General features: G+C 40.9%; 2 protein-coding genes across 2 annotated transcripts; one reads left to right on the plus strand and one right to left on the minus strand.

Annotated features, from left to right (window-relative positions):
* The first annotated feature begins 373 nt into the window (after positions 1-373).
* Positions 374-2052, plus strand: LOC134792646 (B-cell CLL/lymphoma 7 protein family member A). The gene is made up of 3 exons (XM_063763900.1): positions 374-605; positions 686-870; positions 1033-2052. Exons 1-3 carry the CDS (start codon positions 517-519, stop codon positions 1158-1160), a joined length of 402 nt encoding a protein of 133 aa, XP_063619970.1. The 5' UTR covers positions 374-516; the 3' UTR covers positions 1161-2052.
* Positions 2053-2471: 419 nt separating this feature from the next.
* Positions 2472-12394, minus strand: LOC134792644 (cilia- and flagella-associated protein 251-like). Its single transcript, XM_063763898.1, has 18 exons — positions 12147-12394; positions 11850-11996; positions 11232-11490; positions 11012-11127; positions 10617-10912; positions 9685-9836; positions 9177-9329; positions 8810-8918; positions 8456-8649; positions 7988-8136; positions 7425-7611; positions 6722-6876; positions 5991-6215; positions 5699-5790; positions 5364-5598; positions 4720-4939; positions 4272-4381; positions 2472-2667 (listed from the first exon to the last, which is right to left on the minus strand). Exons 1-18 carry the CDS (start codon positions 12324-12326, stop codon positions 2518-2520), a joined length of 3129 nt encoding a protein of 1042 aa, XP_063619968.1. The 5' UTR covers positions 12327-12394; the 3' UTR covers positions 2472-2517.
* Positions 12395-12665: the final 271 nt, after the last annotated feature.

The raw sequence follows: 12665 nt of genomic DNA on the forward strand, positions 1-12665 counted from the left end.
CTTGATCGATTTGTTTAGTTCTTGCTTCAATTATTTATATTAATTAGTAATGAATGCTTTTCAGATAAACAAAAAATCTTAACAATATTGACTATTGTAATATTTAATAAATTTAAGTACATTCTAAAATAATTAAGTGGCATTATGTGCAAATAATGTGTATCTAAAATTGATCCAACAGATAAAACAGTAACCTATTTTGTTTTCACCGTGGTATAACCAAACGCAAAACGTCATAGACTACCATAGAGTAGCCATAGACAACCGTAACTATCATGTTTATGTAATGAAATACCTACCTTATTGTAATCAAGTAAGACTGAATATTCTATACTTTCATAAATCATTCTCCCGGCGACGTCCTTCACCCCCACCGTAAGCCATAATGGCGAAATTCGTGAAGTGAAGCCTTGTGCGGATGATTTTAAACGCCGTTGAATTAAGAAACTTACTTCAAATTTATTTTAACTTATAACTTAATCATTACATTTTATATAATAACTAACTCTTAGTACAATGTCTCGTTCCGTACGCGCCGAAACTAGAAACCGTGTTAAAGATGACATCAAAAGAGTCATGCAAGCTGTTGAAAAAGTTCGCCATTGGTACGCATTTGGCATAGTTTTTTCTAAACCTTTTTTTACGATAAATATGTATTATCCTAACATAAATAAATATTCCACAGGGAAAAGAAATGGGTGACGATAGGGGAAACAACCATGAAAATATATAAATGGGTGCCGATATCAACAAACGAGCAGAAGAAGAAGCACGCGGCCAAGCGAGATAATAAGGAAAACACGTTGACCCCCAAAAAGATGCACGATTCATCCAACTCCAACTTCGGAATGGCCGAGGATTCTAACACTTGTAAGTTTTTTTTAAACTACTTGAAGCATAAATAAAGTTTGAGCCTTCTATAATTCAACTTGTTTAGTGTTACATGATGTCTATATTTTAACTTTTAGTATGAAAGTCTTTTCGTATAAAAATTCGTGGATATTTTATAGCCTCCTTACATTTTTTTCTTAGGTTTCTCAACTGTGAGTGACTCCCAGGGCCCCACAGAGTTCACCTCAGCACACATGAACTTCTCAGAGGACTCCAACTCCCAAAGCAGTGGCACCACAACACCGGCGAAACGGTTAAAGACTGATTGAGGCAAGCTCAACAAATAAATGCCTCACAGAGGCAAGGACTATTACAACAGGCTGGTGGAGTCTGGCTAATCAAAGTTGAACCAAGCAAATTCAGTCTGGCATAACATGGATATTTATCAATTGAATTCCCATAAAATTGATTTTGCTTGGTTCAACTTTTGTTAGTCATACTAGTGATGGCTAAGCAGTGCTATTTGATATTAACATTTACTTCTATTGTTTTAATGTCTGTGCTGTGAATACTATTTATATAAATGCTGCCATACATGATACTTGTGAGCAAGGCGAGCTTGCATGCAACTCGGCAGCTTACTTTAAGTGCTAAGAGTTATTTTATTGTTGATAGGTTTGGCCAACACTATTTTACAGCTCAATATTTTTATTTGCATTTTAACCGCATTTTATACCATAATTTGTAGGCCATCATTTATCCCAGGCATAAAAAAAATGCCAAATTGTCTCTTTCACACTCACTTGCTAGAAGTCAGACAAATGTTTTATGTTGGTTATAAATGGTGACTAAAATATGTATGAATTATTTGTAAATATCTACTTAAATTATTGAGTAAATCATTGGTGTGTTTAAAATATAAAGCTGTTTTTAAGAATTTCAAGTCACCATTGTTATAATTTTTTTGTTGTCTAACATTAATAATATGTGGTCTAAATTTAATGACTATTAATAGAATAAACGAAAATGTGACTTAATATTAACTATAAAAAAGTGTATACATACACATTTTAATGCTAGGCTTGTATTTTAGCTATTAAAAATAAAATTTATAAAATTTTCTTTTCTTAAGCACAAGTACAAAATAGCAATATCTGTAACTTATTTGTTAGTGTAAGACTGGCGTCGGGTAAACAATTTTCTTTTTAGAATGAGGATACAGATTTATGAATCAGGATTTTGAATGCTAGGGCACTACTGACTAGCCTTAATCATAATAATTATTAAACATATGTAATAGGTAAAACTTACAATGTATAATAAAGTTAACATGAACACATTATGCATAGCAAACTTGGGAGATATTAATATGAAGTTCTGTATTTTATCTGACCATTCAAAGGGTCAAACACATCAGAAAAAGATCACTTCTGTAGACAAAACATCAAGTTAAGGACCAGAAAAACTATCTTGCCTAGGATGCAGTTCAAAACTTAGCATTCAATTCTCTAAACTTTGCGATGTCTACAGGAAAAAATGTGTATGACCCAAATAAGGTTTTCTGTTTTGTCAAAATAATTCATAAGACAAAGTATTTAGTTTTAAACTGAAGTCACATTTCTATGTACAGAAAACAAATGTGAAAGATTGAGATTTTATTTGTAATAAGACAATATGGAATATAAGTCAGTTGTTTTTTTCCCTGTCATCAGAGGTGCCGGAGACTGATGAGCCCCAGGATGAACCTACAGAGTCTCTTGCCGAGAACTGGTCACCTGACAGTTCCACTTCCTGGATGCCCATGATGTTCATTAGGAGGTCACGAAGTGATATATTCTGTGGAAATGGAAACATTGTTGACGACAAAAAACACGCTAAACATTGATCACGCGTATAAATGTTTTGCAGATAGCAGTCTAGTTAGATAATTATTACAATAAGTACACATAAATCTACTAAAACTAAAGATACAATATACAATATTAAAACTAAAGTTAAAACTAGAAATAAAATAAAAATACAAACTATAAAATATACTTACCTACAAAAAACCAAACCAATTATAAAAAGAACACCCCGTCCAACAGGTCGGACTGCGGCATGGACCCCATGACACTGGCGGCGTTACCTCTCTGTATCGCAAGAGAAATACGTTGAGAGAGGTACGCACCAGCCCTGGGGTCCCCTGTGGTGTCAACCAGCCGGGCCGATAGTGCTCCTATGAATATTTTCATGTCGGCTGACCAGGGACCCAAAGTCTCAACCGCGAGCGCCGCAAACTCATAGTCGTTGATCAACGTCGAGTATTTGCGGCGCTTGAGAACTTGGGCCTGGTCAGCCGCAGCGCCGGCCCGAATGCGGGTCCCCTGAATGATTAGATAATTCAATTGAAAGATTCGCAAACTGAGTTGTGCCAGTGGGGAGACACTCTTGACTTCGGTCGAACTCGGCTCCTTTCGGCTCAGCATTGCTCCAAGCAATTATTATGGCCCCAGTACACAATGGCCCATCGCCGGCCACTCCAAGGGACGCAGCCATGCGGTAGAATGAGATAGCAATATCACTTGCTCCCTCTAACGCATAAATGCGTCCCTTGGAGTGGCCGGCAATGGCCCATTGTGTACTGGGGCCTTTAGGGTTGGCACCACTTGACTTCCTTTTGCGTGCAAGACCACAGATAAGATAATCACTTGAATTTTGACAACCCTAAATAACCGAAAGGGATAACATGATTCGACCCTGAACCGCTGTCAAACTTCGGGTTTGTAGGAAGTGTCCTTTCTGTACGGTAGTAATACTATTATTTCTTCTGTGGTTGTGCTTAATATAATAGGCGAGTTTTTGACACCCAGACTAGATGGCGCTGTTCGGCACCGTTCGTTTTGTGGCAACTATAGTGAAACACACCCAACTTGTCAGTAGAAATAGGCGCGAAATTAATTTTTCACCTCAGCAGCTCGAACAAGGGTACTTTGCTTCTTAAAAACAGTGAGCAAAATGCGATTTTGCTCACTGAGTCATTTTGTCTCACTCAGTGAGCAAAATGCGATTTTGCTCACTGAGTGAGACAAAATGACATTCAAGTGACCTTTATAGTCAAATGTCATTTCAACATACGGGGTCTAATACAAGTTCGATATACTTGGGTTCTATTATCTCTGTCCCTCTAGGTATGTTCTCACTGCTTAGGGTGAAAAATTTTGTGTACTACACGAGATCAAAGTTATTTACATCTCGTGCGCTTTTGAATCCCTTACTACGCTCAAGATTCTATTATAGAATCTTTCGCTAGCACGGGACTCAAAATAAGCACTCGAAGAAATATCAAACTTTGATCTCTTGTTGTACAAATTCCTTTACCTATCTTAAAACGATTTTAGTGGTTATCAAATAAGATTTGAACATTTAGAACCCTTAATTGACAGCTGAAGTAAATGTACCTCGGACAAGAAAGAGAAGTCATCCTCAGGCATGCTGGCGCGGTCCTCGAAGCTGTGCCCCAACAGGATGGACAGCAGGTACCAGCTCAACTCGCGAGAGAAGCACTCTCCTGAAAGCACCATGGTGGGTAATTTTCTTAAATGTTCCTTAACTGTGGAAGTCTGAGGAAGATGTCTCACCATCGATCCTTAATGCATCACTACACCTTATAAAACGAAGTCCCCCGCCGCGTCTGTCTGTTTGTGTGTAGGTATGTTCGCGATAAACTCAAAAACGACTGAACGGATCTTTGCTTTGCAGCATTTGAAGCAAGTGAGTCCTCGCCTGCGCGGTACGGAGGCGCCGGGGCAGGACGACTAAGGGCGGCAGAGAAGGTGCGGGCGGCGAGCGCAGGCGAGGACTTATTTAAGTGGTCGGTCTGATAAAGTAGGTTTACTATAATTTTACCGTAACTCCCGAGCATGTCCACAAACTCATCCCTCCTCATTACATAATTCTCCTTCTCAAGCGACGCGAAGGTCCTGAACGCGTTGCGCACCCTCCCCAGGTCCTCTCCGAACGCGGGACGGTGGTTCAGATACAGCTTTACGAACTCCTCGAAGTCTACCTCCGCGGAGGGCGTCGGCTGATACACTTTGAACTTCGCTTCGATTAGGAGGTTCTCTACCTAGAATAGGTAAGAAGTTAGGAATTCAGTTTGAATACACTAGACCAGCGGTCGGCAACCTTTTAGCAGCTAAGGGCCACATAGTAGTTAACGATGTTGACGCGGGCCGCACTTTGTTAATATTTATGAGTTTATCAGACATTGTCGTTTGATAATATTACTTAAAAAATAGCTAGGGAGGCTAGCGGGCCGCAAGTGAGAGGTTCGCGGGCCGCATGCGGCCCGCGGGCCGCGGGTTGCCGACCGCTGCACTAGACGGCAGAGCTTTATTTGAGCTAAGTCTCAAGATTCAAGGAGAGACAGAGCAAGGTCTCGTTAGGAAGATGAAGATAAAACATCAAGTGTAACGGGAAATAAATTCGTATCTAGTAAGTAACTCCACTTATTATTTTTGTATTGGAAAATAGTTCACAAGTTTCAAAACCTCGTATTCGGAAGGAAAGAACCCAAGAGCCCTCATAAGGTCCGGCAACGAATCGATCGGTATGTAATCCTTCACCGTCCGCTTTGTGGGAGAGAATGTGCCCTGACACAGTATCTGAATGTAGTAGAACAAGTCGCGTATCTCCTGGAACAGCCAGCCAGGGCGTCCGTTCTCGATCAGGCAGTAGTATGGATCGAGATCTCCGCCACCTTGCTGACAAGTACTGTCCACTGCCCTGAAGAATAGGAACAAATCGAAGTGAGGGATTGCACATCTTAGGCACGTTATATTAAAATTCAGCGGCGGTGAAGGGCGCCCCCCCGAAATGTGTATACCTGTAGTTGGCAGCCCATTGGCACATGCATATATCTCTGGCTCCTTGGGTAAAAAGCGTCCCTATGTCTTCGCGGTAACACATGTCAGTAATCTGAAAAAAAAACCTAGTGAAACACAGATGCCATATAATAAGTTTCGTATTAATCATTACACATTTTGCTTGCCTAGTCTTCATAAGACCGCTCATCACGATTAGCTTTGTCGTGCGACTCCATACTTGAAGTGGCGCTTGACATAGAGTCAGTTTGTTTGATGTGAGTTACTTTGATTAACGAACCGTTATACCCATACCTGTATGGGATGTCCAAGTATCCCAACATGCTTCCAAGGATTCCCATCTAGCGGTAATTTCTGAAGCCCGATAATGTTGTTGGTGGCAAAGAGGATGTACTCCAGCACGTTCTGCTCTTCTTTCCTAGAGACCAGCTGCATTCTGGAGACGGGGCTCTCGAAGCGCGGCCCGAGGACCGTGGCCAGGGTCATTGTCGTAGCGTAGTTCATGATCTTGTATTTATACTGGTAAAGGAGGCATCAGACTATGATACAGTCAGAAAAAATAGAATGCCTGACATTAGAATAGATAGAACGCATCGAATAGAGCATGGAATAAAGAACAAGCGCGGCGCACCTAATAGAGCGCTATCTCATTGCATTACCTATGTGTTTGAAGGCATGAAATGTGATTTAACCTTTTGGACGCCAATGACCGATATATCCGCACCGCAGGTTCACCGCCAAAGACCGATTAATCGGTCACAGACCACAGAGCAACATAGACCTACGTGCATATGCATAACGTTCAATTTCAGTTTTTACACTTCGGTGACGTGGCGTCTGAGTGAAAGCTTTTGTGTTTGACACAGCGTCGAAAAGGTTAACAGAGCGGAGGATTGGTAGATAGAATATATAACGTATAAGACAATTAAGACAAAAATTCATGAGAAGACTTTGTGCACTGACTCAACATCATCGGAATACAGCAGATAAATAACATCATTCAGTAAAGTACAATGAATAGGTACCTCGTCATTGGCCACAAGAATCATAGGCAGGTCTGTACGCTGACTCTCAGCATTCACCTCCTTGGGTGTGGGCCAATAAAATCCGGCGAGCGGAACCGCCGTCTGATCCATACGATCCAGACTAAGTACTTCCAGGTGCTCTCCTGAACTGGCTCCTACGAAAAAAAATAAAAAGTGTGCCGCCATCCACATTATTGACTGACTTCGTATACTTTATTGCAAAAAAATTATGTCCACCAATGGTTAGTCAAGAGTGTTATTGCTGTCGATATATTACGTTGATCTCGACCTAGTCGAGAGTCGTTGATCTAGTCCAGTAGCAGAACCAGCCTAGCAGTGTGCGGTGGTATTAGAATATTTGATATGGCTGATGGTGATGCCCTGGTGAAAATCAAATTTCCTTAATGGGAGGTTCGTATCCTACCGACTGCGCCAGTTCAAAGAAATACATAGTATACATATAAGTGACCATAGTCTTTAATTCAGGGCATTCGGGCCACACATGAAATTCAGATTAGGGTCAACGTGTTGCTTCTTTTTTAGAAAGAACATAATAATATACATTTATTTATGTCAAACCAACGTGGGACAGTCTGACGGGTCTAAAGCATGCAAAGCTCTTTATGCAAGGAGTAGACTCCGGCAACAACAACAACAAACCAGTGGTTTGGTTTTGGTTGTTTGGTTTTAGTTACATACATACCAATATCATACTCGACCATGATCCTGTCCGCGCCCAGAGAGAACAGCTTGTAGTCCCCATTATCATTCAGCATGGGCGTAAAGAACACCGCAGTGATGTCCTTGTAGTGGGCGCGGTGTTTGGCGATGAACGTCCACGCTAACGCCTTGCAGTCGTACTTGTACACGCATACTGTGTGACCGGCATCCTACAACACATACCGTATTGAGATTACGGAGTTGATAAAATAGATATTGTGATCCATCGTCTAACGAAACTATCCAATTCGGGTTCTTGAATTGCCAGTTTTATGAAACGAAAGGGTTGCGAAGTTTGGTTGAGAAACCAGGTTGTGAGGCTGAATAACCATCAGAATTTGTAGATAGTCGTACATCTAGCAGTCCAGAATAATCCCGAAAATAAAGGCCCACACTGAAAACAAGAAGCATTTTCTAATTACCTTTTTGATTACTCCCAACGCGGGAAGAGATTAAAAAGCTATTCCTATCCTTGCGAGTTGAGTCAGTCGAGGAAATATTAGCTGGTGCTGTAAAGATCGCGAGCTACAAGCATGCAGAACTCACGGAGAAGGCAAGCGTCAATGAGTCGCAGGTGTAACAGATGTCCTCGATGGCATGCTGCGTGTCATGAAACGGTTCCGTCAGGATCTTTATGGTGACTGGGTCGAGCAACAGCAGTTGTCCGGTGTTCAAGCCACAAGCTAAATGCAAGCCTGCAACAGAACTAGGAGGTCAAATATACGACAATTTGGGCAGATGGAAGGTGTACACCAAGAGCGACTGACGAGGAGACGAATTCACATTCATCTAATTTTAGATGCGTCCGCAACTACTTATTAGCGCCACTGGCACCATCCCACTAACCTGGAGTTAACCGGTTAAATCTGGAGTTACCATGGTTACCAGTACAATTTGACACTGGGTTGACGGATTAACTCCGAGTTAGTGGGATGGTGCAAATAGCCCTTAGAATCCTACATTTATTGTGTTGCGTTTTCAGAGTGCCAAAAGAACCTCAACCAAAAACCTCACCCGATGGTGCATACTTCAAACAGGTCACCGACAACTCCGGCTTGTGTACTTCATACTCGCACTTTATAGATTCGTCATTGGGCGGCACAACGACCTTGTAATGTTCTCTTAAGTATATCCTTGCGAACAGTTTGTGTTGAGAGAAGTTCACTAGGTCGAGGACGCCGTCTGCGAAACCTTGGCACACGTATGGTCTGTGAAAACATATGAAAATCAACAATCGGCCAAGATTTAGATCTATCAATTGAGAGTGACGGTTATACCTATAAAGACAACACTGCGAACTGAAGATCAAAGTCATCCATGTTCTTCCATAGCAACGTTATGGGATATTTATATTCTATAAAGACTCACTTTTCTGGATGCACCGTCACGCACAATGCCGGAGAGACTCTGTAATCCAATATCGTGACAAGTTTCTCAGTCACAAAATCAACGAAACCAATTCCTTTATTGCCGGTAGCTGTAAAAGAAAATTTATGTTACTGTATGTCAAAACAGAATACTTAACAAAAACAAAAATGGAATAAGTTCCAAAGTGTAACAAAAAGTTGTTTTATGTTATTTCTGGAATTTGTGGAACCTTTCTAAGGGCAAGCTAATAAGCTGTACTTGATGCCTTACTGCTCTTTGGATTACCTACGGATCTCAAGTTGCTGATGCAAGTCGATGATTTTTTTAAACCACACTCAAATCTTGATGGTTACTGCACAGGACTTACTAACGATGAAGTCCCGAACCAAGAAGGTCTTGCCGCTGGTGGTGGCGTCCGTGGGCAGGTTCTTCTTGATCAGCTTCTGGCGTATAATCCCCGTCACAGGGTCCCTTTCTGTCTCCACTTTCTCCCAACAAGGACATTTCTTTGGTTTTCCACCTGTCAAACAAGATCATTAACCTTTTTCCAGACATAGTACGATTTATCGACCACGTACCTACGCACCTGTAGAATTTCAACTTTAGCATTCCGATTTAAGGTTCAAATTAGATTGGACTTTCAAGAAATGTGATCAAAGTTGGATTAATTGGAATATATTTCGATTTTGTGGGAAAACCTTGTACTTGTAGATTGATGCGGAAAAGGGTTAAATATTACCGGGTAAGTCTGTACTGTACTGTAATTTAATTTACTGTAAAAGTTGGGGCTGTTGGTGGGACTATTACATTTCTAACAGTTCTCCTTTATTCATTCGTTTACTGATTGGACTAAGCCAATTTAACACAAGACTAACATTTGAGATCAATGATTTTGTAGCTCCGTGGAGAGATATTGAAGCTGATGGAACGCACGCGGTCCACGGACAGATCCTGCAGCCAGTGCAGAAGCTTCAGCTGGTCGTCGTAGAAGCGGATCTGACCACCGTTGTTGCCCGTCACTATCACCCTGGGAAAATAACTCGACAGTAAATTACCTTGGTCATTTTTGATTTCGATGGTGGTGGATCTTATCTTAAATCACAAATCGGTTGTAAGAAAGGAGTCCATTGAAAATATTGTAAAAGTGGACTAGGGGACAAGGGGACAGCCAATAAGTCCGTTAAAAATTCGTAACCTGATAGTATCTCAGTTATTTATTGTACACCACCTTGCTATGAAATGGTAATTACTAACAGCGACGCTATGTAGCCGCTTATGTTTTTGCTGTAAGGTTCACGAATAGTAAGTTACTTAACATTGTAGACAAATAGTGAATAGAATCAGGCGTTACTTTGCGGAAATCCATACTAATTAAAACCAAAATATTACTTTGCTAATCCGCGAAAAGATAACGTGCTAGTCAATCAGTCCGGCAACGGAAACGGACGGGGTTGTGTTTCCGTTGCCGGGCGTCAGACCGTCAACAACTCCTGAGGATGCCTCGTAGAGAGGCGAAACACGTGTCGAGATTTATTCTTTTGGTGGTGGTTTGTTATATTTATTTGCGTATTTATTTTTGCGGCGGGAGGGTGGGAATATTAATTGCATGTAAAAATACGCAATTAAGTATAACGGGTTAGCACTGATTGACTAGCACGTTATCTTTTCGCGGATTAGCAAAGTAATATTTTGGTTTTAATTGTAGACAAATGTCAATGGCCCGCTCTAACACTATCATTGGCTTTCAAGAGGGGTGACACAATTACCTATTAGTTAACAATTTAACTTTATTAAAAAAAGCGCTTACCCATCAATACTCCTGATAACATTTATCTTACTATCCTCCAACTTCAACGCTTTCACGAACATCAAAAACTCGAAACTCTTAGGTTCGATGCTCTCCTGGTACTCGATAGTATAACCGTTCACGTGTATAGCTCCCCTGGAAGTGCCCACCAGGATTTGTGAGGTGATGCTCACGAACGTAAAGCAAGTTAGCTTCCCAAATGTCAAATTTATTTCTGGTTTTTTCTCAATCATTTGAATTTTTAACTCGTAATCATCTGTTTCCTTGAGAAGACCTCTCTCCATGACGAAAACTTTCTAAAACATAAATAAAGTTAAATAATGCCAATTCGATCGAATGAGCAGTATATTTACTAAAATGCACATAATAATCGATGAAATATTGAAGAAATGTACCTGAGAAAGTCCGATCCAAATGTCAGTTTTTGTCATAAGCACAAACTGCCAAGTGTTATCCGGATTAAATTCCATAGCCAAAACACTGTCTTTAGGTATGTCGACATCTAGGGCAGCTAAAACCAGTCAAATTGATTCTACTGTATTAAATTATTCCATTGATTTCGTTTGACTTTGGACTCAGAAACAAGATACGATACGTAAATCAAACCACTCTTACCATGAGGTTCATCTTGCCCAGACGACCAAATCCACCAAAAAATTGCAGTTTTTTCATGATATCCCAGTGTCAGCATAAACCTCGAGTCCTGGCTCAAAGCCACCTTCGATACCCGCATGTTGCCATGTGGAAGGAAGTAGGTCTTGTTCGGGAAGTAGTCATCGCTGTCCCAGATGGTGATGAGGTTCTCAGGACCGGAGTCGGAGGTCACCAGCCACTTGCCGTCGCCGTCCGCTGCGATGCAGTTCACCATATGCCTCTACAAGTAACTCTACGTTGCCTTCATTCGGATAAGACTAAAATATGGTGTTTGGAGTTCAGTGCCATTAAAGGCAAAGTAACGACACGATATTAAAATTGTCACCAGGCCAGAATAGCACGCTAGACTAAAGGCCAGTTGCACCAACCACGATTGCCAGACTGATCAACGCCACTCCCATACAATAAAATTTTGCGAACGTTTTAACGGAAACAGACGGTTTGGTGCAACCGACCCCTAGCGTGTTGCACCAAAATCAATCGTTAAATTTAATTATTAGCATTCTATATAACGTATTTTAAAGAAGAGAGGCTTTCCATTATGCACAAATGGTAGTAATTAAATGACTCATTAATTACGTGTCCCTGCAAGATCCTCATCTGATTGGTGGTCCAGTTGTACAGAATGCCACAGTTGCATGCCGCGTAGAACACCGTGGTGCTGCCGCGTGAGTTAAGATTGATCACGCCTGCTTTCGGATTCCAGCCTGATATCCACCGGAGGCTCTGGAATATTTTTTTCTTTATACGATAAGCAAGGAATTCTCAGAAAATATATCAGCGATTGCGACCCACGCCCTTTTAGTGTATTAATAATATATATGGAGTCGTGGGTCTTAGCAATTAGGCCGCAATGGCTGGTGATGTAAATCTTACAAAAGGCGACGGCTTGTGGTGGTAGTCGGAAAATTGTGATGAGTGTTTCCGTATCTGTGAGAGAGACAAGCTGTACAATCTCCTTTCTTCAGAATTCTTCCCACCATCCGGACGCACGTTCGGAACCGAATGAAACTTCTCCTTACTGTCTTCCTTGATCTTGGATTCTTCCTTGCTCATTGTTTCTAAAAGTACGTAACCCAAAAATCTTAATTATTTCGTAAGCACTTTTTGTTTACGAAATTAGCGCTTCAAAATATCAATGTCGTTTTCCAATGACAAGACATATTTGACACCAAAGAGACGTTACAAACAAAGTCATGGCAAGGTGGTTAGAAATGAGGTTTAATGTTAGGGGGCGAAATAAGGACTTTCTTCAGGACGGCTTCTTCAAAATAAATTTGAGTTCTAACTGCAATTCACAAACTGTTCATGAACTTATATTGCAGTTGTAAAATTAAGATAATCTCGATGTAAGTATTCGAGAGATCCGGTAGAGAAGGATCTAGGAAGGAGCCA

Source organism: Cydia splendana, chromosome 8, assembly GCF_910591565.1.
Source record: "Cydia splendana chromosome 8, ilCydSple1.2, whole genome shotgun sequence".
Lineage (NCBI taxonomy): Eukaryota > Metazoa > Arthropoda > Insecta > Lepidoptera > Tortricidae > Cydia > Cydia splendana.